The sequence below is a fragment of the Parasteatoda tepidariorum genome, chromosome 6 (assembly GCF_982258835.1).
Source record: "Parasteatoda tepidariorum strain Cologne lab strain chromosome 6, Ptep-v5.0, whole genome shotgun sequence".
NCBI lineage: Eukaryota > Metazoa > Arthropoda > Arachnida > Araneae > Theridiidae > Parasteatoda > Parasteatoda tepidariorum.
In genome coordinates this window covers 88,360,901-88,386,114 of record NC_141760.1, presented here as the reverse complement: position 1 = coordinate 88,386,114, position 25,214 = coordinate 88,360,901, and the positions used below count along the sequence as shown (strand labels likewise).

Sequence of the window (25,214 nt, the reverse complement as noted above, 5' to 3'; positions counted from 1 at the left end):
TCTGCTTCTTAATATATACTTGTTTTAATCTTTTTATATATATTTTTTTTAAATATTTTATTTTAATAATTTTTATTCTTCTCTTTTCATTAATCTATATTTTTACTAATAAATATATATATATATATTAAATTTCTAACATAAGTAGCTAAATTTAAATGAGGTTTCCACTCAATTTCAGAAAAACAATTCCCTGACTTTTCCAGATATACTAAGTAAATTTCAATGAAAATCGAGACCATATTTTCATTAGAAAACTTTGGTTCCTTTATATGTAATGCTAAATATAAGATTTTCAGCATAAAAAAAATTTCATTAAATGAGGATGGATGCCTTTCAGTTTGACTAAAATGTGAAATTTTTATAACAAATATTTGTAATCGATGTTAGAATTCTTTAACTTGAATCTCAATAACTGATTACTGCTACTGACAATTTCAAGACTGGTTATTTTCCAGGTATGATATAAATATATTCCAGGTTTTTGTAAAAAAAAAATTTGAATTTCCCTGACTATGCACTGATTTTTGGAGTTAAAATAAAATTCACTGACAATGCCAGATTTTCCGACCCTTGGGAACCCTGTTTAAATGAGAATTGCACAGATTTTTATTTAAATTAACATCAATAAAATATTAAAACCAGAAATGAAAATGCGATGTTAATCTTATCAGTCACAAATAATTACTAATAGATAGTAACAGCATAAATTTTAATAATAGAATTCATATCAAATATATAAAATTTATGAACAAAAAGCAATTTGTCATAAGCAATCATCTTTAAAATGATCACAGTTAGCTGATTGTACATCAAATTCCTTAGGAAGTTTACAATGTGCTTCCTGATCAGATTTCTCCATCTTCGTTTTGAAACTAAATCTATGTCCTGAAATTAGAAAAAGAAATAAAGTTCTAAAATTCTTTTATTTTTCATGGAAAGAGAAGGAGGTGTTAACATTAACTCAAAAACTTAATAGCAAGAAATAACTTTCTGCTGAGAATTTTTTTATAATGATACTTTACTTAAAGAAGATACAGATCTATAACATGCAGGCTGATTGAAGATACAGATCGATAAAAGATACAGATTAAAAACAAGATCAGATTCATAAAATTGACATCATAAACATTTAGAGAACAATATCACACATTTAAAGTTAGGAATATCCAATAAAAATTCCAAAAAATATAATTCCGTAGACCTGAATCAGAGAACGATCGATCTCCAATTCAGTACCCCCAGAAGTATTGATTTGTTATATATTTGTTTATTTGGTATAAAACAACATTATTTAAAGTGATCAGAATAGATAAAAAAAACTTTTAAAAAATTTATTTAAATTTTATCACTACAAATAAATTAACAACAATAAAATGTATAAGAGAAATCCATTTCATTGTTACAAACATTTTATTATTTTTTTTAGAAAACTAATCTGATTATAACTTGCAATGTATGATCTGATTTTTCAATTTATTCATCTAATACAGCCTTTAAAAAATAATTTATTGCTGATATTTGTTTATTAAAAGTATTCATATCATTTTAAATGAACTGTTTAGCAAAAATAGCTTTACAAATAAGTAAATAAATATTAAGCATTCTGTATTACAACAAACCTGAACAATCCAAGTTTTCTTTGAAGGATTTATCTCTGCAGCAAGACTTACAAAGTTGGTATGTGCATTTTGTTCCCTAATATAAAACAACATATAATAAGATTTACTAAATATGGAAATAATAAAAAAATCTTAGATTACATCAATAAATCATTGGTGATAAATGTTTATAATGATTATTAATATCAATATTGGAAACAAACACAAACAGTAAAATGTATAAAAATGTTACCTGAAAAATATTTTACTAATGAAAAATCACTATAAATGTTAAATTGTGAATAATAGTTTCTTTGTAATCTGAAACAAACTGTTTAACATGTCTAATTACTAAAATATTTCAAGATATCTAAACATGTGCACAACAAAAATTTCTCTAATATATAGTAAATTTTAAAAGAAAAAAAAAATTTATTTTAAAAAGCTGTTGTTAAATTAGGAAGAAAAAAATGTCAAATTTAACAAACAAAATTGTTCAACATGACTAAATACTAAAATATAGTGAGGTGAACTTAATAACAAAGAATTCTCTAATAGATAGTAAAATTATAAAACCTTTAGTAAACTTGCAAATATTGCAGTAAAATTAGAAAAGAAACAATGACAATTTTTAAAGGAAACGTCAGAGAAAAAGAAAAAACATCAAGAAATTTTTAAACTAAAGTAACAAAATATTATATGTATCAATAAATTACTAGAAAATATGTTAAAAGAAAAACTTGAACCACTGCAAAAAAGCATTTGTTACGGAAACAAGCATACACAAATAAGTAACTCTGAAATCTCTCTTCATTTTGAAAGTATGATAATCTGATTTAAATACTTAATTTTTAAAATACTAATAAAAGATAGCTATCAACACTAAATACTTTTCTTTTTTTTATTTTATGCACTTAAATACAAATATATATATACTTTAAGATTTATATCCCAGTGGCAACTTATGAATACTTTAAAGATACAGAAGTTATAATATATTTAATTTTTTTCATTATAAGAGTTGTTAAATAAAACGTTTCCTATTAGCAAACAGTCAATAATGATATGAGTTATATTTAACATCATTTTCACTCTTTAAATTTGTAATGAAATAGACAAATGTGCTTTTATGTGTGAATAGTTTGCTTTTTGAGAACCAGATAAAGATGATATTGGCTGGCATATTATAATAGTAAAGAATAATTTAAGAAAAAAAGACAATAAAGCGTTTTAAATGAAAAATGTTGGGTCTTAAATATTTGTAAATGCTTCAAAGCATACCATTTCGTATAACATATATTAATTAAATAGATCAAGTAAAAATAGTCATGTGCAATCTGAATAAAATAAAAGAATTTTTCTAATTTCATTCTCCTTTTTTTAAGCAATATTCTAGTAAAAGATAATATGAATCAAGTATATTACTTTCTAAAAAGTATAAGTTCAGAAAATTATTTAAAGAAGTATTTAAAGAAGATTAAAATTTTAGAAATACTTATTTTTGATCATTTTTAATCAGAAATAAATGAACCCATACTTTACAGTTATGATTAAAGCTTCAATATATTAATAGTTTATTGTGATGGTTAAGAATAACTTAGGTTTCAAAGTATTTATGGTTACAATAATAAAACTGTTAAATTTTATACTAATTTGAATAAATAAGTACATGAAAATAAAAACAATCAAACACTTGGATTTAAATATTTATGCAATGCAGAACATTCAATAAATGCTTACATTTTTCAAAAAAAATATAATAAAACTGTTATATATCTATTATACTTAAACTTATATGTAATGTACAGGAGTTGATACCACGTTTACAACAATATATTATAGCTGATGAAATTTTCAAACTTATGTGTAGCTCAAAAAACATTAAGTGTAACACAAGTAAGTAGAATATAAGTAAGACTATCAAAAATTAAATAATTTAACCTATATAAGACAATTGAAAGTTTATAAAAACCAAAAGTTATTAAAAGCCACTGTGACAGTGTTATTTAACAAAACAATTATAACACAGATGTGATGCCACAATTGGCATTACATATTTATTTCCTACCTTTTAAAATATCTTTAATTACTTAAGCTTATTTTATTAATAGAATTATATTTCAAATAAATCAAGGACTTAATCTTTTAAAGTGAACATAAAGTATTTATTCTTTTTTTATCGATCAATGTACTTCACTGCCGCACCTAATCGAAAACAAAAATCTATTTATAACTTTTTATTCTAAAATTTCAAACAGCAAAAATGTTTCAGTTGCATGGTTGTAATAATTCCCATAAATTTGTTGGCGACTCGTGATTGCCAAGGTATTTTTGAACCCAAGGTTGATAGAACTAGGTTGGCTATGTTATATTTTGATAAATCGCCAATTTTGGATCTCCTACTCATGCTTCTCCTGTGTCCATCGGGAACAATTGCATTCACTTTTAATTTCAAATTTGTAGAGACTGGGAGAGCCCTTTTCGGGCCTCCCCAGTCTCAGTTTTCAACGGTCAAAAATGATCTTCTTGCTGCATCATCTTTCGATGTCAGAGAGTATCTGATTTGATCCCTTTAGGGGATTTCCTTTTTTGTATGTTGAATATTTCCATAATGCATCATACCAATTCTGCTTAATAAGTCAAATTTTTACTTAAATAATTTATATTAATTTCCTGGAGATAATCATTTTATTACATCCATAAATTAAGATGTATCAATAAGGCCAAGATAACCCTTGATGAATTTCTCTATTCGACCACTAATGGCGATCACCACCACAACAGCTTTTACCAAAAAAAAATTGTATGATTGAGCTGATGTTAGAGCCACGAATAAAAATGTTTATAACAAAAAAAAATTATGTATAAAATATATTAACAAATATAAAGAAATTGGAAGTAGATTTTAAAAATATTTACTTTTGGATTGGGACAAAGAGAACAAACATCAAAAGCTTTTTTGATAGAAAATTGTTTTCGAGGATTTTTTAACAATTTCTTGAGCTTTTTCTTAGATAATGAGTTATCACAGTTTTGTCGTTTAATGCCACATGGTGCGATCTCATTTTCAGGTGCAGATTTTTCCTTTTTTACCTTCTGAGCAGAGGCAACAGGACTATAACAAACATAACAATAATAACTGATAAAATACAACTTCAATGACTTAATTTTAGAACTTTTTACTACTAATTTATTTATTTTGGTAATGAAAATAAAAGTAAAAATATTAAAAGCAATCACAAAAGCTTTATAAAAAAATAAAAACATTATACATCATGCTTTTTAATCAAATTTTAAATGCTGGGGAACCAAACAAGTCAGAATACAAAGAGATAAAAATTAATTTTAAATTATTAAGCAAGTTCATACAATATTTACAAATAAACAAAACAAAAATTAGAACATATTTTATAAGATAAAGTTGTTGTGGTTAAACATATTTTTAAACATATTTCATGTACATCAAATACATTCATTACACTGGCTAATTTGACATGACATTAATTCCAGATTTCCTCTTTATAGCGATGTTAAAATTTGATCATTAGTTCAAAACTTTAAATATAGTTTTGGCTCATTTTTAGTCTTTTTCAGGGAAAATCAGACAATTTTACTGGTCTTAAACGTATTAAAAAGTTTGCTCCTCAATTAGTTTAAAAATAAAACATTTTGTAAAGAGCCAAGATAATTCAAGCAAACAGCAAATAACGAATAGCAAATAAATATTAAACATATGGATCAATATAGTGATGTGTCATATTTTTTTCCTTAAGCGCCATCTTCACAAACTACTCCTTAATATTGTTTATACATTATACTTTACAGAATTTCCATTTAATAACAGCACAATACACAGAAGCATCTTATTAACAACATAGTTTGTGGTAATATTTACATAAACATTATCCTAAACAATGTGGCAAATATGAGGCTTTTTATTACAGTTGAGCCCCCATCGTATATTATTCCTTTTTTACATCACGGGAAGGGTGGTTAAAGGAAGTTTGGTAGCTTTTGTAAAATTTGTTAGAAGAATTTTACAGCAAGTTTCAACCTTGGAATGATCCCATCATTTAAAGAATGGTACACTAAACAACTGGTTAGGCAATGTTTTCCTTTTTGGGATTCTGGCGAGCTGAGACACGCTTCTCGACAAAAATAAATGCTTTGTAAGCTCTGAATTTGATATCTAAAACCTTGGATAGTGTCGACTAAAATGCATTATAAATGGATTTAATAAATCTTTTAGGAATTAATTGCTTTTTAGTATCCAAAAAGAACTTCCGGCCTTTGGAACAAAATTTCATGTCTGAAGATCTTCAGAAATCGATGGCATGTATACTGATTGCCACACATATCCCATTATTTTTCAATTGCTCTATTATCTGCTCCTGGTGATCGTGAGCACAAAAACTATTATATCTCATTTAAAAGCACAAAAACTCTAAAATATTTGCAAATGTAAAACATAAAGCAAATATGTAAACAATAGTAAGTATTGAGAGCAATATTATTCAAATTGTATCTAATAGCAAAATCATGTAAAGAGTACGCATTTTTCTAGCAGTTCATCTTGTGTCAATCTGTGAAAAATAAACTTGAAGTTTTTTAAGCTGTTTTAACATTATCCCACACTGTGGCGAGGTTGCTGCTCTGTGCATGCAGCGCCCAGCCTACATCAACCAGGGTTTTCCCTGGAGTTGCTTTTGCCTCTCTCGCCCATTATTCCGACATGCTGCCATTGATCGTCACCAAGCCTACCCTTGTGAATCCTCTTTTTTCTGGGGCGGGACGGGGTTAAGCTTTGATTATCCAACTCCGTGTGTTTTTTAACCCTAGCCCGACAGAAAATGTTAAATCAGATTTCCACTGTACATTGAGACGTGATAGCTTATTGATTAGAAGAACTATACTGCCATTGCAAAGAACTGGAGTTCAATCTTCAGTAGCAATCTGAAGCCAAGTTATCATCAGATTGATGGGGATCAGCCTGTCTGGAACGTAAAGGTGGCTCCTGTTTAATACAGACCACATTGTGATAATCATGCTAATTTCATAAAATTGTGGAGACTTAACCTCCATTATGCTCCTGCCCACAATGTGCTGCTGCAGGAATACTTTATTTTTATCATTATATTGTTTTAAGCTTTTCAAATATAAGATGTATTCATAAATGTTTACTTTGTTGTTATAGAAACTAGTACATCATAAAAATATAATAACTTCCAGTTAAATTTATTATATTATTATTTAAACCACTTAACCAATCCAGAGTTCAAGTTTATTGTAATTCTTAACTTCTTAAGATCAAAATAAGCCAACAAAAAAAAATTTATGAAAGTAATTCCATAATTTGGCAATTTTAAAACTTTTTTTCCAAAAATAAGAATAATGATTTAACTTTTACTAGTCAGTAAGAACTTTTAGGCATAAATAAGTAACTCTGAAAGTATTTGCTGAAAATTAAATTAAAATATCTTGTGTAAAATAAAATTAAGTATATTTTATAAATAAAATTTGTTTAGCGTAAAATGGTAGAAGTATACTTTTCAAAGCACATACTCTGGCCTCACGTATGGCTGGCAAATCCAAGGTGGATCTGGTAAACCATAATCTTTCAAACAATTTGTGTGATTTTCACTGTTCTTCAAAAAATTCTAAAATTATAAAGTTTGAAAAAATATTACAGTCAGAACTAAAATTCTATACAATAATGAACTTACATCATGTAACTCACAACACAAACTTTCAACAAATACTTAGTAATTCAATTTTTTTCAAAGGTTTTCTTTTTAATATTTATAATTCTATACAATACTAAGATTTAAATTTATTATACTTAATAACCAAACACAAAAAATTATGTTAATTTTTGTCCTTCAATAAAATTGCCTTTTTATTAATCAATTTTATTTAGATAATAGAGAATAAAAAAAATATACTAAATTTTTTTTTAACACTATGGTTGCAACTAATGGTTCTTATTAGTTAGTAATAATTCTATTATTAAACTTATTAGTTAGCTTCCATCATAATTTGTTTGACAGAAACATAGAAAATACAAAAATAACCATGTTTTTTATTTGAAATTTAAAAATCCACATATTAGTGATATACACTTATTTAAATTTAGCTACCCAGAATAAATTAATATAATCAATTTTATCCAAGGATTTTCATATGAATGGAAGTTAGAATGGAAATATATTTTAATTTTTTTTAACTAATTACATAATAGGCATCCAAATTTTAAAAAAAAACATTAATTTTATTTAAATTAAATAATACTCAATAGATTTTTTAAAAAATTTCCAACAAGTTGGCATGCTTGAACTTGGCAGAAGAAATTTCCAAAAAAAATTAAAGATTATATGTTATCCATGTTATTCTAATCTATCTATGTTACATTCCTGCCAGTGGAGAGAAAAAAATTAAAACTCAGACATTTCAGATATCATTTTCATCTTTTTAATAAAAAATTTCATATTTTTAACTAATAAAAAAAAAACTTTCACTTTAAAAATGCTTCAAAATAATGAAGAGAAACGAATAATTCTAAAATTGATCCTTATAATTTGATGAAAATTAAAACCTTTATAAAACATGTTTACATAAAATAAATCATAGCCTAAAGTATTTGTTCATTCTATTTCAACTAAAAACCTATGATTGGAAATAAAATAAGAATACAAGCAATAGAAAATACAAGCAAACTACTATTACTAATAAATTAAATAAAAAAATATATAATGCTACCTCATATTTGTCTTTCAATTCAATGACAGCTATTCTAAACTCTTCAATACAATTAGCAACAGCTACTTTTTGCCTAATATTTTTATTTTCATCCAATAACAAGCTATTGAGAGTGGAAAAAAATTCTTTAATATCAATTGCTATAACAGATGGATAGTTTTTATAGAAATATAAAATGTGAGAATCTCTAAAAAATCTAGTTAAAAGCTGAGTATAAACCGAAAGAGGCCAATTAAAAAAGAGAAAGAGAGATAAACCAAAGTAATATTTTTGGTAAAAGCATGAAGAGAAGAAATATAACCAAATGAGTTTGCAGAGATGCCACCTTTCCAAACTAGCTATCAGTAATCAAAAATACAATAATACAGTTAGCAATTAAGTAATTCAAAAGAAATCAATTTTAAGATGCATATACGTACAACTGTTGAGGTATATAATACATATTAAGAAAATAATGCAGGATTTTTTCTAGTAAATAAAAAGTAACACTTAGATCAAGGACTAAATTAAAAATCATACAATACTGAAATTTTGAAATTCATTCATAAAATGGTAAAATTAAATAGATTACTTGGTATCAATGATCTAATTTTTAGTTAAATTAGAACTATCCCCTATTGCCTTTTTATCATCCTGTATTTGAACCAATAAAAAATATGGCACGTAGTATTTCATAAATGAGTTTATGTTCATTCACTTATCTTTAAGGAGAGAAGATTAATAAATAGTTTTTGAAATAGCTTTTTGACAAAATAGCGTTTTGAAAAAGGCAAATTAGATTTCTTTGGGAAGTTTTTATTTATTGTTTCCATAAAATTATTTAAGTTTTGTTTACAGTTTTAGAAATTGTTTAAGTGCACAAAAAAATTTTCCTAGATGCATTGCAGGCTGTTAAGGAAAAACTCGTGGCAGTAAAAGGGGGAAATCAAACTTGTTTTAAAGAGATTATAACGGAAATTTTAAAAAAATAATTTTTTCAATAAACCTTTTAGTATAGTTATCAGATAACAATAATTGTTTATGCATTAAGAGCTGCTTCTTTAAACAACCTTTTAGTATAGTTATCAGATAACAATAATTGTTTATGCATTAAGAGCTGCTTCTTTAAACAACAAGGTATGAGAAATTTAATTAGATGTGCTCTATCAGTAAGAAATTATGTCATAAGAAGCGTCTTTATCTGTAGGATTATTACATAAAAATAAAGATTATTGTTCCTTTCGAATAAAGCAAAAAAAATTACAAATCTGAATAATTTATTTATTATTAAGCTTTTTCTTCTTTTCAAAAACATGTCGTGACAGCTCTCAAAATATTTTGCACCTTAAAAAAATTGTTTTTGCAAATTTTTTTTTTCAAATTTTAGCAATAAAATTTGTATTTAAAGCATTAAAAACATAATTAGTTAAAATACAGAATATAAATTAACTAAAACTATTAATTACAGATTTAATTAAAATATCAAATAATAAAATTTTTACTTCACAAACAAACAAATACATTTTATCTCAAAAATATGAGTTATGACCCACATATTGCAAAAGATTTGCATCACTGTACCAATATTCATTGTACCAAAATTTGAATCACTTTCTGTACAGGATGCACATTTTCAGAAACTTTACATTTAATGGAAACACCACAAGGTTAAAGACCTTGTTATGCAGTGAGGTTAATTGAGTCCTTATATTCATAACAACTACTATACAATATAACAGTGATATCGGATATAAAAATTTTGAAAGCAAAACATTTCTACTAACCAATGATGACATAATTTAAACAAATGTCCACGTACATATGAAGTTGGACAAGGATAAAGTTTGACGAGCTCTAAGTATTCCAAAGCCATTTCCCACACTGTTGGAGCCAAACCTCTAAATAAAGCTGGATTGTGTAAGCTGCCCTCTATAAAAAAAATTAAGCAAATGGAATAAATAAAAATTTAAGAGCTGAAAAATAAACAATTAACCTTAAAATATTTGTGAAAATCTGAATCACTTTCATCATACAATTGAATCAATCACACAATTGAATTACTCATTTGAATCACATTCATAAATATATACTATGTTATTCAGATTCTGTCACATCAATTATGAAGAAATATTTTTAAAGTTATGCAGATAATGCAGTGAAATTATGAAATAACTAAATCAAAAAAAAAAATCACTAAATTTTAAATTTAAGAAATAATGTATCTTTTCCAAGTTACAAGCAAAAGAGAAAATCAGAAAAAAAACTACATTATTTGAAAAATACTATAGGTAGGCTTGAAATTCTGGAAACTATATCCTTGATTTGTAAATAATTAACTATAACAAAGTAACATTTTCTCCTAATTTATAATATACTACAGTAGTTTGTAACACAGAAGTACTCATATAGATTTTTGTATCGGTTTTAAAAACGTCTCTAAATCATAATCTAATTATACCAGAACACGAACATTATAATCTTTGAGGAACATTCAAATCATAATGACAAATTATTATTTCCTGAATCAATAATTGATTGTGCTATAAGTAACACAATAAAATTAATTTGAGATAAACATGCATAGAAACAAAATTTAATATAAAAAATTAAAAAATATATGGACTACTCTGAATAATTTTCATTTTTGTAAAAAAATTGTGTTATTCCAATTATAATCAAAATTATTTCTATGAATTTTGAATAAGTTTTAATTACACATTGCATTATTCAAAGCAATTTTAAAAAAAACTTTCATTTTAATATATCATTAGAAAATAACAGTTAAAATAACTTTTTTTTTAATTTTATAAACTAAAAATTCAAATCACATAACATGATTTAACACAACTTACAAAGCTGGTTCTTAATATATATTTTTAAAATAGCATTTAAAAAAAAAATTTCAATTTTTTTAAACTGAAAAAGTGTTTAAACACATTATGATTCAACAAATCTTAAAACAATGCTATTTTTCATATATATTTTGAAAATTACATTTAAAAAAACTTTTTTTTTTCAAATTTTATAAATTGTTTCATAACACGTTACAACAATGCTGATTCTCCAACATACTTTAAAAATTTAAATAAAAAAACTTTAGAGTAAATAACTATTTTAATTTAACTAAGAATTCATATAGTTATATAGTTACAAAATAAAATAAGACTTCAGCACTGTCAGACTCAGCACTTACCAGCAATCATAACTCCATCAACACCAGTTTCTATCAAGCACCTATGAACATCTGAAAGGTACTGTATGTTGCCATTAGCAAATATTGGTATTCTTAAATTTTGCCTAAAAAAAGTTTCAATTTTAAAAATTTTGTTAAATAAATAAATGAAGAAGGCAAAGTGTAGTTACTTAAAAAAAGAATATCAAGTAAATATATAATGCTTGAAACTAAATTCTGTATTCAGGCAGCAAAAAAATGAATATGATTAAGTTAGCAAACACACAAAAAGAAACTTTTAACCCTCTAATTACTGTACAAATTTTGATTTAAGAAAATTTCTCATACAGTGTCTCTGTCAATCAAATTGAAGCTATGCTTAACGAAAATTTTCATCATCATCATCATAGTTGGCCAAACAGCCCAATGTGAGCCAATGCCTTCCTTTGAAGATTTCTCCATGACGACTTCCAGTGGGTCTAAAAAGTAGTATCTTTTCTATTGTATTGTCATCACTCATTCGAATCACGTGGGCGATCCAATTCATTCTATTTATTTTTATGTATTTAATGATATCAGATTGTTTATAAATCTTGTACAGTTCAAAGTTAAACCTCCTTCTCCAGTTATTGTTTACATTTACACCACCAAGTATACTCCGCAAAATCTTTCTCTCAAATATTGCGATACAATTTTCCTCCAGTTTTGTTATTGTCCAAGCTTCAGAAGCATGTGTCAAGACTGGCCAGACAAGAGTTTTGCAGATTAAGAACTTTGTTTTCCTAGAAAGAAACCTAGATTTAATAAATCTTCTCAGCCCAGAGACAGCCCTATTCACCAGATAGTCAGTTTTTTATTTCAGGAGTCAATGATAATAATTGATCCTAAGTAATTAAAACTTCTCACTGTTTCAAATCTATAAGAATTTATTTCAAGATAGGGGTCTGGGACTCTGTTTCTTGAAAATAACATATATTTTGCTTTCTCTACATTTATGACTAAGCCCATTTGCTTTGCAGCCACCTCAAGGGCAAGAAATGCCTCTTTCAGGGTAGGAAGGGAACGAGCAATTATATCGACATCACCAGCATATGCAAGTAGTTGCACTGATCTACTAAAAATGTGACCACTGGTATTGATGTTTGAATCACGAATAACTCTCTCAAGTGCAATATTAAAAAGAAGACAGGAGAGAGAACCTCCTTGTCGAACACCTGTGAATGTGTCAAGATTTTCTAAGTGCAATATTAAAAAGAAGACAGGAGAGAGAATCTCCTTGACAAACACCTGTGAATGTGTCAAGATTTTCTGACAGAGACCCCAGAAACTTAATCTTACACTTTGTATCTTTCAATGTAAGTCTCGTCAATTTAATGAGTTATGAAGGTATTTTAAAAGTACTCATTGTTTCAAAAAGATAATTTCTATTGATACTATCAAAAGCAGCCTTGAAATCAATAAAAAAATTATGTGTTTCAATGTTAAATTCCATTGATTTCTCAAAAATCTGACGTAGACAAAATATCTGATCTTTAGTTGATTTTCCAGCACGAAATCCACATTGATATTTTCCTATTTGTGAGTCAATAAATGGCAACAACCTGAGATATAAAATTCTAAATAGAATTTTATACAAAGAAGACTAATGCCACAATAGTTGGCACAGGTCATAGGATCTCCTTTCTTGTGAATTGGGCACAAAATGCTAATATTCCAATCCGTTGGCATACTCTCAGAGTGCCAGATGTCAGTAATAAGTTCAAATAAATTTCTCAATAAGGTAGGTTCACAATGTTTTAGTAGTTCTGCTGAAATAAGATCATGTCCCGAAGCCTTCTTTATCTTCAAATTTTTAATTGCAGCCCTGATCTCCTCAATAGTTGGAGCCTCAACTTCGATGTCATTTATGAATTCAGGCACAATTATTTCAACATCGTCACAATTTTTATTAAGAAGTTCTTTAAAATGTTCATGCCATCGTTTTAAAATGACTTGCTTATCAGTAATAATTTCACCAAATTTGTTTTTCCATAGACTAGAGGTTTGCTTAAAGTCCAATCGACTGCGGTTTATTTTTCCATAGAATGCTTTGCATTCATTAATGGATTTCAGATGTTCAACATCTCTAAACAATTCTTCATCAAAGACCCTTTTCTTTTGCCTAAAGAGTTTCTTCACCTCTTTTCTGTGTCTATGGTATTCCTCTGCACTATTTCTTGTGTGTGCTTGTATCATATGTTTACATGCAACATTCTTTTTATCATTAGCAATGGCACAATCAATATCATACCAATCCTTACCCTGTTTCTTAGTTACTTTACCAATCACGTTATCGGCAGCGTTACAGATACTATCTTTTATACATTTCCCTTTATTTTTCACAGTACCATCATAATTCTTTAAATTCAACTGTTCCTTTACTTTTTTGTAATATTCAAGTTTATATCCTTGTAATATATAATAAGTAAATATATAATCCTCGAAACTAAATCCTGTATTCAGGCAGCAAAAAAATTAATATGATTAAGTTAGCAAACCCACAAAAAGAAACTTTGGAAAAGAAGAGAAAAGAAAAGAAACCCTCTAATTACTGTAGAAGTTTTGATTAAAAAAAATTTCACATACAGTATCTCTGCCAATCAAATTGAAGCAATGCTGAACAAAAATTTTAAGCTCAGTTAATTTCAAAAATAAATTTTATTTTTAAATAATTGAAAAAAAATTAAAAAGTATACAAATGACTTAAATTTTTAAAGAACAAAAAAAAACTTTAAAGTACATAAAGAACGGGAAAAGTAAAAAAAGTAGAATTCTTTACAAATATTGTAATGAATTTTTTTCCCTAAAAATTATACCAAAAAAATAATAAAATAAATCTTGTGATCTGTATCATTTAGTATGAAAATTAAAAACAGGTTAAATATTCAATAAAATAAATAAAAAATAGATACATCTAATTTCTCTCTTATTAAGAATGTAATAAATGGCTTTAAATAAAAGACTTAATGTTGTAAAAGAATGTAAAAATACATTTGCTATAGCATTTCTAATAAATAAAAAAAATTATTACTTAACAGCTTTGATATGTTCCCAGCTAGCCAATCCTGTTAATGGACCTTTTTGTTCCCTCGTACGACCATGAACTGTAAGAAGCTGAAATAAATAATTATATCTGAATAAAGATTGAATAAATATTTTAAATGTAAAAAATGAACTCCTTAGCATCTTTAAACCAACATCTTATAATAACTCACTTAATGTTCAAAAAACATTGCGGCTGAATACAGTTTATTATAAAAATGAATAAAACATACTTTATTAAATTGATTGCACAAAAATATTAACTATTACGAATATACAAACATAAATCTGTTACACTAAAAATCATTATGAATATAATTGGTTTCAACAAACAGCTTAACTAATCTACAAATTAATAAATACATTCTAAAAACAAAACTAAGATAATTTAGTTTAAAGTTTATAAAAAGATCATAGTAATTTAAATAATTTTTGAAGTTTAAATGTTTAAAAAATCCTTAAGTTTAAACCCAATTGTATTTTGTGATTTTATATATTTTGGAACAATTTACATTCTAATTCAATTTTTTAATACATTTCACTCTATGAATTTAAATTTTGCAGGTAAATAAAAAAATTATGAAAAAATTATAAGTTTAAGATAGAAAACATTGCAGAGAAAAATAAGCAATCATCTTTAGATCCTTAAATAACATGAACTCTTCTCCAAAACAATTTGTATCATAATCTATACATTGAGATTTTGTAAAAGATATTGAAAAAATTTAAAGTAATTGTTTGATATACATTTTAAGAATTTAATTAATTTTTAAGCACAACACATTTCTAAAACTTTAAACACAGTAGAAGTATAAATTGACAAGATTTAATATTTAAAAGATTAAAAAGTATAAAATAGGGTAAAAAAAAAAAGGAAATTAAGAGAGTTACTAACCTGACACCCAGCTTTTTCCAACATTTGAGCATACTTTATAGTCCTTTCAACATCTTTAAAGACTCTAATCTTACAAGTTATTGGTATTTTTGCTTCTTTTGAAGCTCTGGAAACTGCAAAAGAAAATTTAGAAGAAGTTTTAAAATAATTTTATAAGTACTTTTTAAAACAATTCTGTATGCAAATAAGTCTTGCCACAATAATTTTAGTACTTTTTTCATTGTCAAGATAAAAAAATATTTATTCAACCCAGCTTCAGATCAATGGATAGACCTGCTTGTCTGGGGGGTAAAGAACAGTGAACAATAATGACCGCAATGCAACCATCATGATATTGATCATGAAATTAGTAGGCTTTGTCTGCACAAGCCTAGTTTTGTGATTTACCTAACTGTTAGTAAAGAATAAGTGCACATACCCATATTTGCAAGCAATTCCCATTCCTCTTGTAGAAAAGAACCATAATGACCACGGCGAGCTATAGCTTGTGGGCATCCTATATTTAAATCTACTGCTTCACAATGTCCCACACAAAGCTTGCAAGCTTCCACAAATGTATCAGCATCATTTGCGCAAAACTAAAAACAAATATAATTTTTAATACATTAGATCTAATATTTTCATGTATTTTAACTTAAAATTTCATATATTTTAACAACATTTTAATTTAAAAAAATTGGAAATAAGTGAAAAATAATTTTATATTGTGTTTAATTTCTCTCCTTGAATAAAAAGCATAGTTGCATGATGGAGTGGCTTTTCAATTATTCTTTGAAAATTTACAAATTGAGTTCTAATTTCAACCCAAGAGTAAAAAAATATTAATGTGGACTACAAGCAAGAAATCAATAACTCAAGAACATTTTTAAAATTAAATATCTACATCTAGCCTATACACTCCTTATTATGATCCTTCATTGTAACAAGTGATGTGTTAAATCCTATTTCGTTTCAAATAAATGCATTGATATTTTATTGTAAGCTATAGTGTCTGAATTTACCATCCATTCCAATATAAACATCGAAAAAAAAAAAATTTAATTCAGAAAAATTTGTCAATTATGTACTGAAAAAAAAGTATAAAAACTCCTATCAACAGTGGTGATTGTGGGCCAAACTCAAAAATCATGCAAATTTCTTGAGTAAAATCATTCAAAAAATTAATATCTTTGTAAATTTAAATCATTGAAATTTTCAAAACATGATATTCTAAATGAATTATACGCAGCATAATTTAAATAAATAATTATGTGTAAGTTTACTTTTATCTCTAATCACATTTATTATTCTATCAGAAAAAATATTTACAAATGAAAGAGATGCCAAGTATAAATTCTAGTTCTAATATTTTTAAATAAAATACACAAGAATTTTTATAAAAAAATGTGATCGATGATTATGCGTAAGTTTACTTTTATCTCTAATCACATTTATTATTCTATCAGAAAAAATATTTACAAATGAAAGAGATGCCAAGTATAAATTCTAGTTCTAATATTTTTAAATAAAATACACAAGAATTTTTATAAAAAAAATGTGATCGATGATTTTTTGAAATTTCGGGACTTTGGATTTCCCGAAACTTTCGGATCACAGTTAGCAAAAAATATGGAAATCTGGATTTTTTTCGGAGCACAATCACCCCTGTATCAATTTCGATTAGAAATTAAACTAAAATATTACACCATTTAAATTGTATAATAAAGCACTGTGTAGAAGGTGCAGAAATGTCTTCAACTTTAAAAATAAATTAAATTAAGATATTAAACCAACTATATGCTATTGTAATATATTTTATAAAGAAATGGCAAAAATATTTATCACCTTTAAGAACAAATTAATGTAAAATCTCCATACAGTAATGTACGGTGAGTAAGGAGCAGAAACTATCAGCCAAAACAATAAAATAAACTAAGGTGTTACACCATTTATGAAAATCTGCATAGTCCACACACATTCATTAGTTTCGAAATAATGATACCTCAACTGACTTTTTCCAAAGGGAAACAATAAATAAATAAATTATATTTTCTTTCTTGAAACAATTTACTTAGCTATAGTAAATCAACTTTGTTTGCTTAAACATGTAAATATCCACTTAAAAAGCATGCAAAATATATAATTAAGATTAAAAAGAAATATAATTTTTTTTGTATGTTTTTCATATAAAATTTTTGGCAGAGAATATTAAACATGCTTTTAGAAAAAGCTAAAAAATTCTTTGTTTTTAATGGAGAATATCATTACATAAATTTGTAACACAAATATGAAGAAAATTTTCTTTTTAATTAAGACTATTATTTTTTATACATACAGTCTCATTTATATTTAATAGGATGAAAATATCTATTACTGTCAGCATAATTCAAAATTTCTGAAATGACGCAGAATCATTGATTTTAATTATTTTGATAAAAGAATGAATTAACAAAGGGTCTTCAAAAAATATATATATATATTTTTTGGGGAAAGAAAGTTTAAGATAAGGAAGAGAATATTTTTAGATTTCGCTGAAAAAAATTGCTGCATTTTAAAAGACGGTACTTTGGGATTATCCCATTGACCATTTTCGCCAAAAAGTAGCTTCTGCACCAAAACACCAAATTTTAACACATTTACTGAGTAATCCTTGAGTAAACAGGTTAGTTTTCCTTAGCGTGTTGAAATATACTGTTCATTTTACTCCACTGCAAAATAATTAGAATCTGCCTAGCGTCGAATGCACAAGAATAATTGTTTGTTTGTGCTTTAAAAGCTATCAAGGATTTTTGGTCGCCGAAATCATTTATACTAATATATATGGTTAAATTCAAGTGTAATTCAATGTGAAATTATAAAAATAAAAAAAATAGAGGCTTTTACTCTGTTTTGGTTCTTTTTATTACACTTTTTTATTATGTACTAGCCGCCTAAGGCGGCCAGCTGTCCGCCACGCTGAAGGTTTTCACAAATAAAGTTTTTTAAAACATAGCAGGAAATCTGAAGATTAGTGGACAATTAAAGTGTTCCTGTCCTGCAATTTTGTCTTCATATCCAGTTCTGCTGCAGATGTGTTATAGCTCTTGAGGATGTTTGAAATTATATAGCTACAAGGCTTAAGAAAAAAAAAACTAAAATGCGAAATACATGAAAAGAACACGAAAACGAATAAATTTTTATGGTATCAATTTTTATTTCTATATAATTTTTTATGGTATCAAATTCTATTTCTATATCTGTTACGTCAAGCACTCAGGTATTATAATTTGATCTAGTTGTGCTTGTATAATTTTGATCTAGTTGCGCTTTCTACGTCATTTTGTTAACATCGTTTGGTTTGTTATTTAACATAGTTTGGTTTGTTATTTCTAAGTTAACTTTCAAGAAATTGGCTGGCATCAGCATTTTTATTCTTTAAGTTGTTTATTTTTTCTTTTGGAATTCGTTCCTTTTTAGCGAAATGTTTTTCAACCTAATCGAATTCTTTGCCGACTGTTCTCTGTATATATAAAGAAAATAAAGTAAATATTTTTAAAGTGTTGTGAAAAGAATTTTTAGTTGTACAAAGTACTACAATATCGCTACAAAAATTATCGTCTTCGCTTAAGAAAAAAAATAGAGCGTGGAAAGAAGAAGAAAAACTTATTATAACTAGGAGTGCACAACCTTTTTGAGTGAAGGGCCACTTGCACAGCAGGTTGGCTAACGAAGGGCCGCACATGTATTTAGACATGTTAATGACAAATGTAATAATGTTTATTTAAACATTATAGTTCCATTTTTTTATCAATAAAAAAAACTTGCTATTGCTATCATATGAACAATAGATTTATCAAAATAAATAAACATTGAAAAAAAGAAAAAAAAATTTTTATCATATCATGCAATATGAAAACTCATTTTAGAATTAAATTCTAATAAATTAAAAAAAAACTGCAATTCCCACTGAAGGAAAGTAGGAAAAAGTTTAGTCGTAATTAAGTAATATAAATTCAAATTGAATATTTTAATTGAAGAAAATTTATAGGTTTTAAACAAAAGCCTAAAATAAAAACAAAACAGAGATAGTTCAAAATAAAATTCAATGCTTATTTTGTAATGTACTTTATTATTTTATTTTATTAATTATTAGATTTTTTATATCGTAAACATTTTCCTTTTTTTTATCGAAAAAGTTCACTTAAACAACAAAAAATTGAAATCTAAACTACAAACAGTGAGCAGTTTAAAAATTCACGTTTTCCGCCATTTTATGAATTTCTCAAGTTGCAATAACATTGCATTTAAATTAAGGAGGGATGCAACGAGTATTTGGCAGAATATTTTTTAGAAATGTATTTTTCTAAGTTTTTTTTTATTTCTGAATTTTTATAGATATTACTTATATAGAAAAGTGTGATTTTCAGTACTAAAGTTTTGTTTCAGGAACTGAGAAAAATTTGTTTTTTCTGTTTTTCTTTTTTTAGGCATTTTTATTATGACTCAGCATTTTTTTTAAAAATAAAGTTACAAATAAAATTTATTTTATAGCAATTTTTTTTCTTCTAAAATTATGGCAATGAGAAAAATTTAAATTGAGATTTTCGGCATAAGATTTTCACTTAACTACATTTTTGAACTACATTAAGAACATTTTTTCTATCTTTTTATTTTCTTTAAATAAAATAAAAACTTTTTTCAGACGTTCTCAGTAATTTTTAATAGCATTTCTGTTGACTTAATTCTTTTTTCTTGGCTTTTTCTGGTAATTGAAAAACTGAGATGTTCAGCTTTAAGAAAATTTTTCAAAAATTAAGATTGATTTTTATGTTCTCTGTTTCGCTTTTCGACATTTTCAAAAACGTTCTCGATTAGCCTTATTTTTTAGAGTTAATTTATGAATGCGTTTTTCCAGGAAATATTATTCTCAGTCACAAATAAAGTGCACAAAAAGTGATTATTTAAATTTGCGATCTGAAACTCGCGTCGCAATAAAAATTTGGAATTTTCAAAATTACGTAGAAAAGCGGAAATAACTGTTTAAAAAAAATCATTTATATTTACGATAAATTTGGCTTCAAGAAAGCGCGTTAAACGTACATTTACTAAAGAATCTGTTAAAATTGATTGTGTCAAAACGTGATGACTTAAAAGTGCAATTAAAAATTGCCATTTTTTAAATTTTTTTTAATTGTGTTTAGAAGCTCTCGCGGGCCGCACTTCAGTAGTCGAAGGGCCGGATTTGGCCCGCGGGCCGCAGGTTGTGCACCCCTATTATAACAATTATGAACAGCGACAAATATATCAAAGCGAAGCGTTCCATTTACGTATCGAATATGTTGCCACATTTTTAATACAAAAGTTAAACTTTTCTCCACTTTAATAAATGTAAACTAATGCGAACTTTACAATTAAATTATTAATTCCTTCGTATATTATTGGTTTAAGTTGTCGAAAATTAATATTTCAATTGTAAGGTTCGCATTAGCATACATTTATAAGAGTGGGGAAAAGCATATGCATTTTTTAATAGTTTTTTGAATATGGCTCTTTAAAGACGAAAAAGCAGACGAAAAGCATAGACTTACAAAATGACTGATAACTAAATAACTAATCCAAATTTTTGAAAAAGAAAAAAATACTTCTTCATTATGTCAAAACAGAATTATGTGCCGAGTTTCGTGCCTGGGCGAGGCTTCTGGGGCGATATATTGTGATTACAGACACACACACACACAGCCGCTTTTATTATTATGTATAGATTTTTACCCTTACATTTTTTTTATTATTATTTCTTATTATTTGATGAATTTAATGTGCTTAGAATGTTTATTTTGAAAATTGCTTTTCATTATGATTGCACCAAAGGATTTTGACGAGCGCATTTTCACAAGCGTTGACAGGATAATCACAAAGTACATGAAAAACTACTATTTGCATAGCAGTTATCATGATTAATGTGGGTGTATGACAGAGAACAAAGAGCTATACCCTTTAGTTACAAGAACATTACATTCAAAAATGATTCAATAACATAAAAATTTGAAAAGATTAATAAATATTGATAAAATTAATTATACCCTAAAAATGGAAAAATACAGATATGAAACATCGTTAAATTAAAATTTATGAAGCATCTTATTTTAATTAGTTATAAATTAAACTAATTTACAACTTGCAACTTCAATAATTTTCCAATTTACAAATCGTTTTATAGCTGTTTGAAAGAAATTGAAATAATGGAATATTAAAAGTATGCAATAATGTGGTAGAAACCCTTCATAGCAAATCCTCTTTCACTTACAAAAGTAAGTTGAAATTTTTAAAAAAACTAGTTCAGGTAAAAAAAAAAATTAAAGAAAACTATGAAGTTTCAAATGAAAAAAATTTTTAAAATATCAAAATGTAAACAAATTATAGCAGAATTACCTACTATTACGCAGTGGGGAAGTTATCCTGCAATAATTTGTTAGGTCTATTTGAACTCACTTTTTTTTACTTTAAAATATCAATGAAACAGAATTTGTCATGAACAGTTTCTCTCACAATATAGTCTCTTTTAATCATGATTTTGTAAAAATTTGATTCAAGACTTTTATGACAGATCTTTGTTTAAGGTTTGAATTTCAGTGTTAAAGAATCTTTTTTTTTTCAAATATTGGATTTATAACAAAGGACATTTAAGTTTAAATTTTATATGGGTCATTTAATGGGCAGATTTTCGTATCCTGATCTGTGGCAGAATAATCGCCATGACTTGGAAACTTCCAAGCAGTGGCCCGTGAGAAACTAGAAAAAAAACATCACAGAAAGGGACCAACTCGAAAGGTATAACTCGTAGCCACCCCCGAGCAAACATCTACATGTTTTTAATTTAAAAATTTGCAAGTTGGTATCTATTTGGTACCTTGACGATTGTAGTTGAAGCGACAGATCACGATACGGAAATAAAGAAAAAAATTTCAACGTAAAATATGCTATGATGATTAGTTAGAATTTTAAAAAACAATTCTATTTATTTTAAACACAAGCATTTCATGTTAAAATGAATGTCATTTTAAACCAACGATTACTTGAACAATAAGAGGTCTATCTTCAGGAGACGAAGCAAGATTTTCTTTGCGATATCGATGGTCCTTAATAAATACTGATGCGTGTAACATAGGAGTGTAGCATAATTGGGCACCATATTTTCTACTAAGCAATCGCCAAGCAAGTTCACTGTGATCAACCATCGGAGCCAAAATAAAGCGTGGAGAACCGAGTTTTTCATTCCAAAATGAATAACAGTTATTTTCAAGCATGTTTTTTCTTTTTCGTAACAGAGCAAAACAACAAGTAATTCAATACAGATTATACAAAATAATACCACATTTTGTGCATACGTTCTTAAAGGACACTAATTTTTTGTTTACAAACAATATCTCACAATCACAGTTACTAATTCAGATTTGCCACGCTGCAAAACCCTTCCGCAAAATTTAGTCATTAATGATCCGAAAATAAAAAGATAATATTGTTTTGAGGGACCGTTCTTATTGCATAAAATTCGCATATGCGATCGGATGCGAATGGATGATTGACTTGTAAACAATAACAAGCTTCCTAAAACCAGAAGAAATTTAGGAAAATCCGGTGTATCCCTCAGCTAAAGATGTGAAACAGATTTAATAATCTAGGAAAATTTATTATTCGCGATCGCAATGAACTATAGGGGGCAGTGTTGTATGAGACGATTACCTGTGATTTCTATATGAACGGTCATTCAGTTACTCCAAGGACGTCTTTAAGGTAGCGTGTAGCATTGCAACGCACCTTCTTTATTGTGGCTTATTAAATTTAAAAAAGAAAAATGTTTGATATTCTTTCTTATGCAAACAACAAAATGGTATTTCTTTTTTTTTATAAATATTATGAAGCTTTTATGAGGATATTATGAGAATATTACTCATAATATTATGAGGCTTATATATACTTTTTGTTCATTTTAATTTTTGAACTAATATGATTCTTAAAACTACGGAATGTAAAGTTTAAATAGGCCTTTCATGTTATATCATTAAATTTAGTAAAACTATTTCTCGGGCATTAGGTTTTAACTCTTATAAGTTTAATTAGCCACAATAAAGAAGGAGCGTTGCAATGCTACACGCTACATTAAAGACGTCTCTAGATCTAGAGATCAGTAACTCGAGTAACTGAATGAATGTTCATATGGAAATCGCAGGTATTTGTCTCATACAACAGCGCCCCCTATAGATCGTTGCGATCGCGAATAGCACAGATGTCGGTAAAATCGATGGAGATGTGAAAATATGAGAAGGATGAAGGATAAAAAAAACTTTGTGTAGCCTAGATTTAATGTATACTATTGTCTTTTTCGATTATAGGTATTGCTCTCCTTTGTTTTCTAATTTTTATTAATAGCTGCTTTTATGTGGGTCATTTGACTGACACTTTAATGATTTTTTTACAATTCTTGATTCGAAAGAGAACTTTGATATTAATATCAAGTCAAAGGATAAGTGTCAACATTATTAAAAATACTATATACATATCCTGAAAAATATTTATAAATTATTTTTAAAAAATATTTTATTTCGTCCTTGTCCTCTATGTAGCTAGCACAGAGGTCGCTAAAATCGATGATGGTGCAAATGGGATGTGAAGCGGGTTAAAAATTCTTTGTAGCCTAGATTTGCTGTGTACTACTGTCTATTTCGGTTATAGGTATTGCTCTCCTTTGTTTTCTAATACTTATTAATAACTGCGCTTGCGTTGGTCATTTGACGGACATTTTAATGATTATTTTTTGGTTCAAAAGAGAACTTTTGTATTACTATTAAGTCAAAGACCAGGTGCCAACATTTCGAAAAACATATAGATCTACTAAACTATATTTATAAAACGTTTTTCTTTTTTCTTTTTGTACTTGCCACTCTATATAGTTAACAGAGGTGTCGCAAAATAATCGATGATGATGCATATATGATTTGAGGTGGGTAAAAGAAATCTTGGTAGCTTAACTTAAATGTATACTATTGTCTATTTTGGTTATAGGCATTGATCTCTTTTGTTTACTAATAATTATAAAAGGGTCATTTCCAGAACAATTTATTGATTTTTTTAATAATTTTCCGGTTTGAAATATAATTTTAATATTCCTATCAAGTCAAAGGACTGGTAACAAAATTTCTAAAAATATATACATATCCTAAAATATATTCATAAAACATTTTTAATTTTTTTATCATTTTGTACTTGTCACTCCATATAGTTAGCAAAAGTGTCGCTAAAATCGATGATGATGCAAAAATGAGATAAGAGTCAAGCCGCACATGACTTCAGGTTTTTTTTTTTTTTTTTTTTTCAATATTTCTGTTTTCCTGCCTTCCATTTGTCGCTAAGTCTCACACTTCCCCATACCCCTTGCTACGCCTCAAGCTACATATTGTATAAATATATACAAGAAGTTCAGAAGCAAAGCACATGTTACAGATCATATTTCAGATTTTATTTAACTTTTACTACGTGTTTTAATCATATTAACTATCATAAAAACAATAATGATTAGAATTGTTCTTACCTTGATGAAAAATATCAAGAAAAAAATATAAAACAGATTATATAAAAATATTTAATCTGTTGATTTTAATTGTTTTATTTTAACCAAAATGTGTTATGTCACTCTTCTTGTTACCCCTTCCCTGTCCCTTGCTCCAAACAGTCACAATTCCTCAACCCCCCCCCCCCCCAAAAAAAAACTTAAATG

At 26.9% G+C, this 25,214-nt stretch overlaps 1 protein-coding gene across 1 annotated transcript; it reads right to left on the bottom strand.

Annotated features, from left to right (window-relative positions):
- Positions 1–695: 695 nt before the first annotated feature.
- Dus1 (Dihydrouridine synthase 1) lies at positions 696–22,881 on the bottom strand. The gene is made up of 11 exons (XM_087166160.1): positions 22,516–22,881; positions 15,903–16,062; positions 15,485–15,597; positions 14,579–14,661; positions 11,530–11,633; positions 10,121–10,265; positions 8,358–8,460; positions 7,164–7,258; positions 4,521–4,716; positions 1,623–1,698; positions 696–888 (listed from the first exon to the last, which is right to left on the bottom strand). Exons 1-11 carry the CDS (start codon positions 22,744–22,746, stop codon positions 767–769), a joined length of 1,428 nt encoding a protein of 475 aa, XP_087022286.1. The 5' UTR covers positions 22,747–22,881; the 3' UTR covers positions 696–766.
- Between the last annotated feature and the right edge of the window lie 2,333 nt (positions 22,882–25,214).

Coding starts and splice junctions, on each gene's coding strand:
- Dus1 (XM_087166160.1), bottom strand. CDS start 22,746: ATGCTTGAAAATAACTGTTATTCATTTTGGAATGAAAAACTCGGTTCT. Junction 15,598..15,902: donor GGAATTGCTTGCAAATATGG/GTATGTGCACTT, acceptor TTTCTTTTGCAG/TTTCCAGAGCTTCAAAAGAA. Junction 14,662..15,484: donor TGGAAAAAGCTGGGTGTCAG/GTTAGTAACTCT, acceptor TATTTATTTCAG/CTTCTTACAGTTCATGGTCG.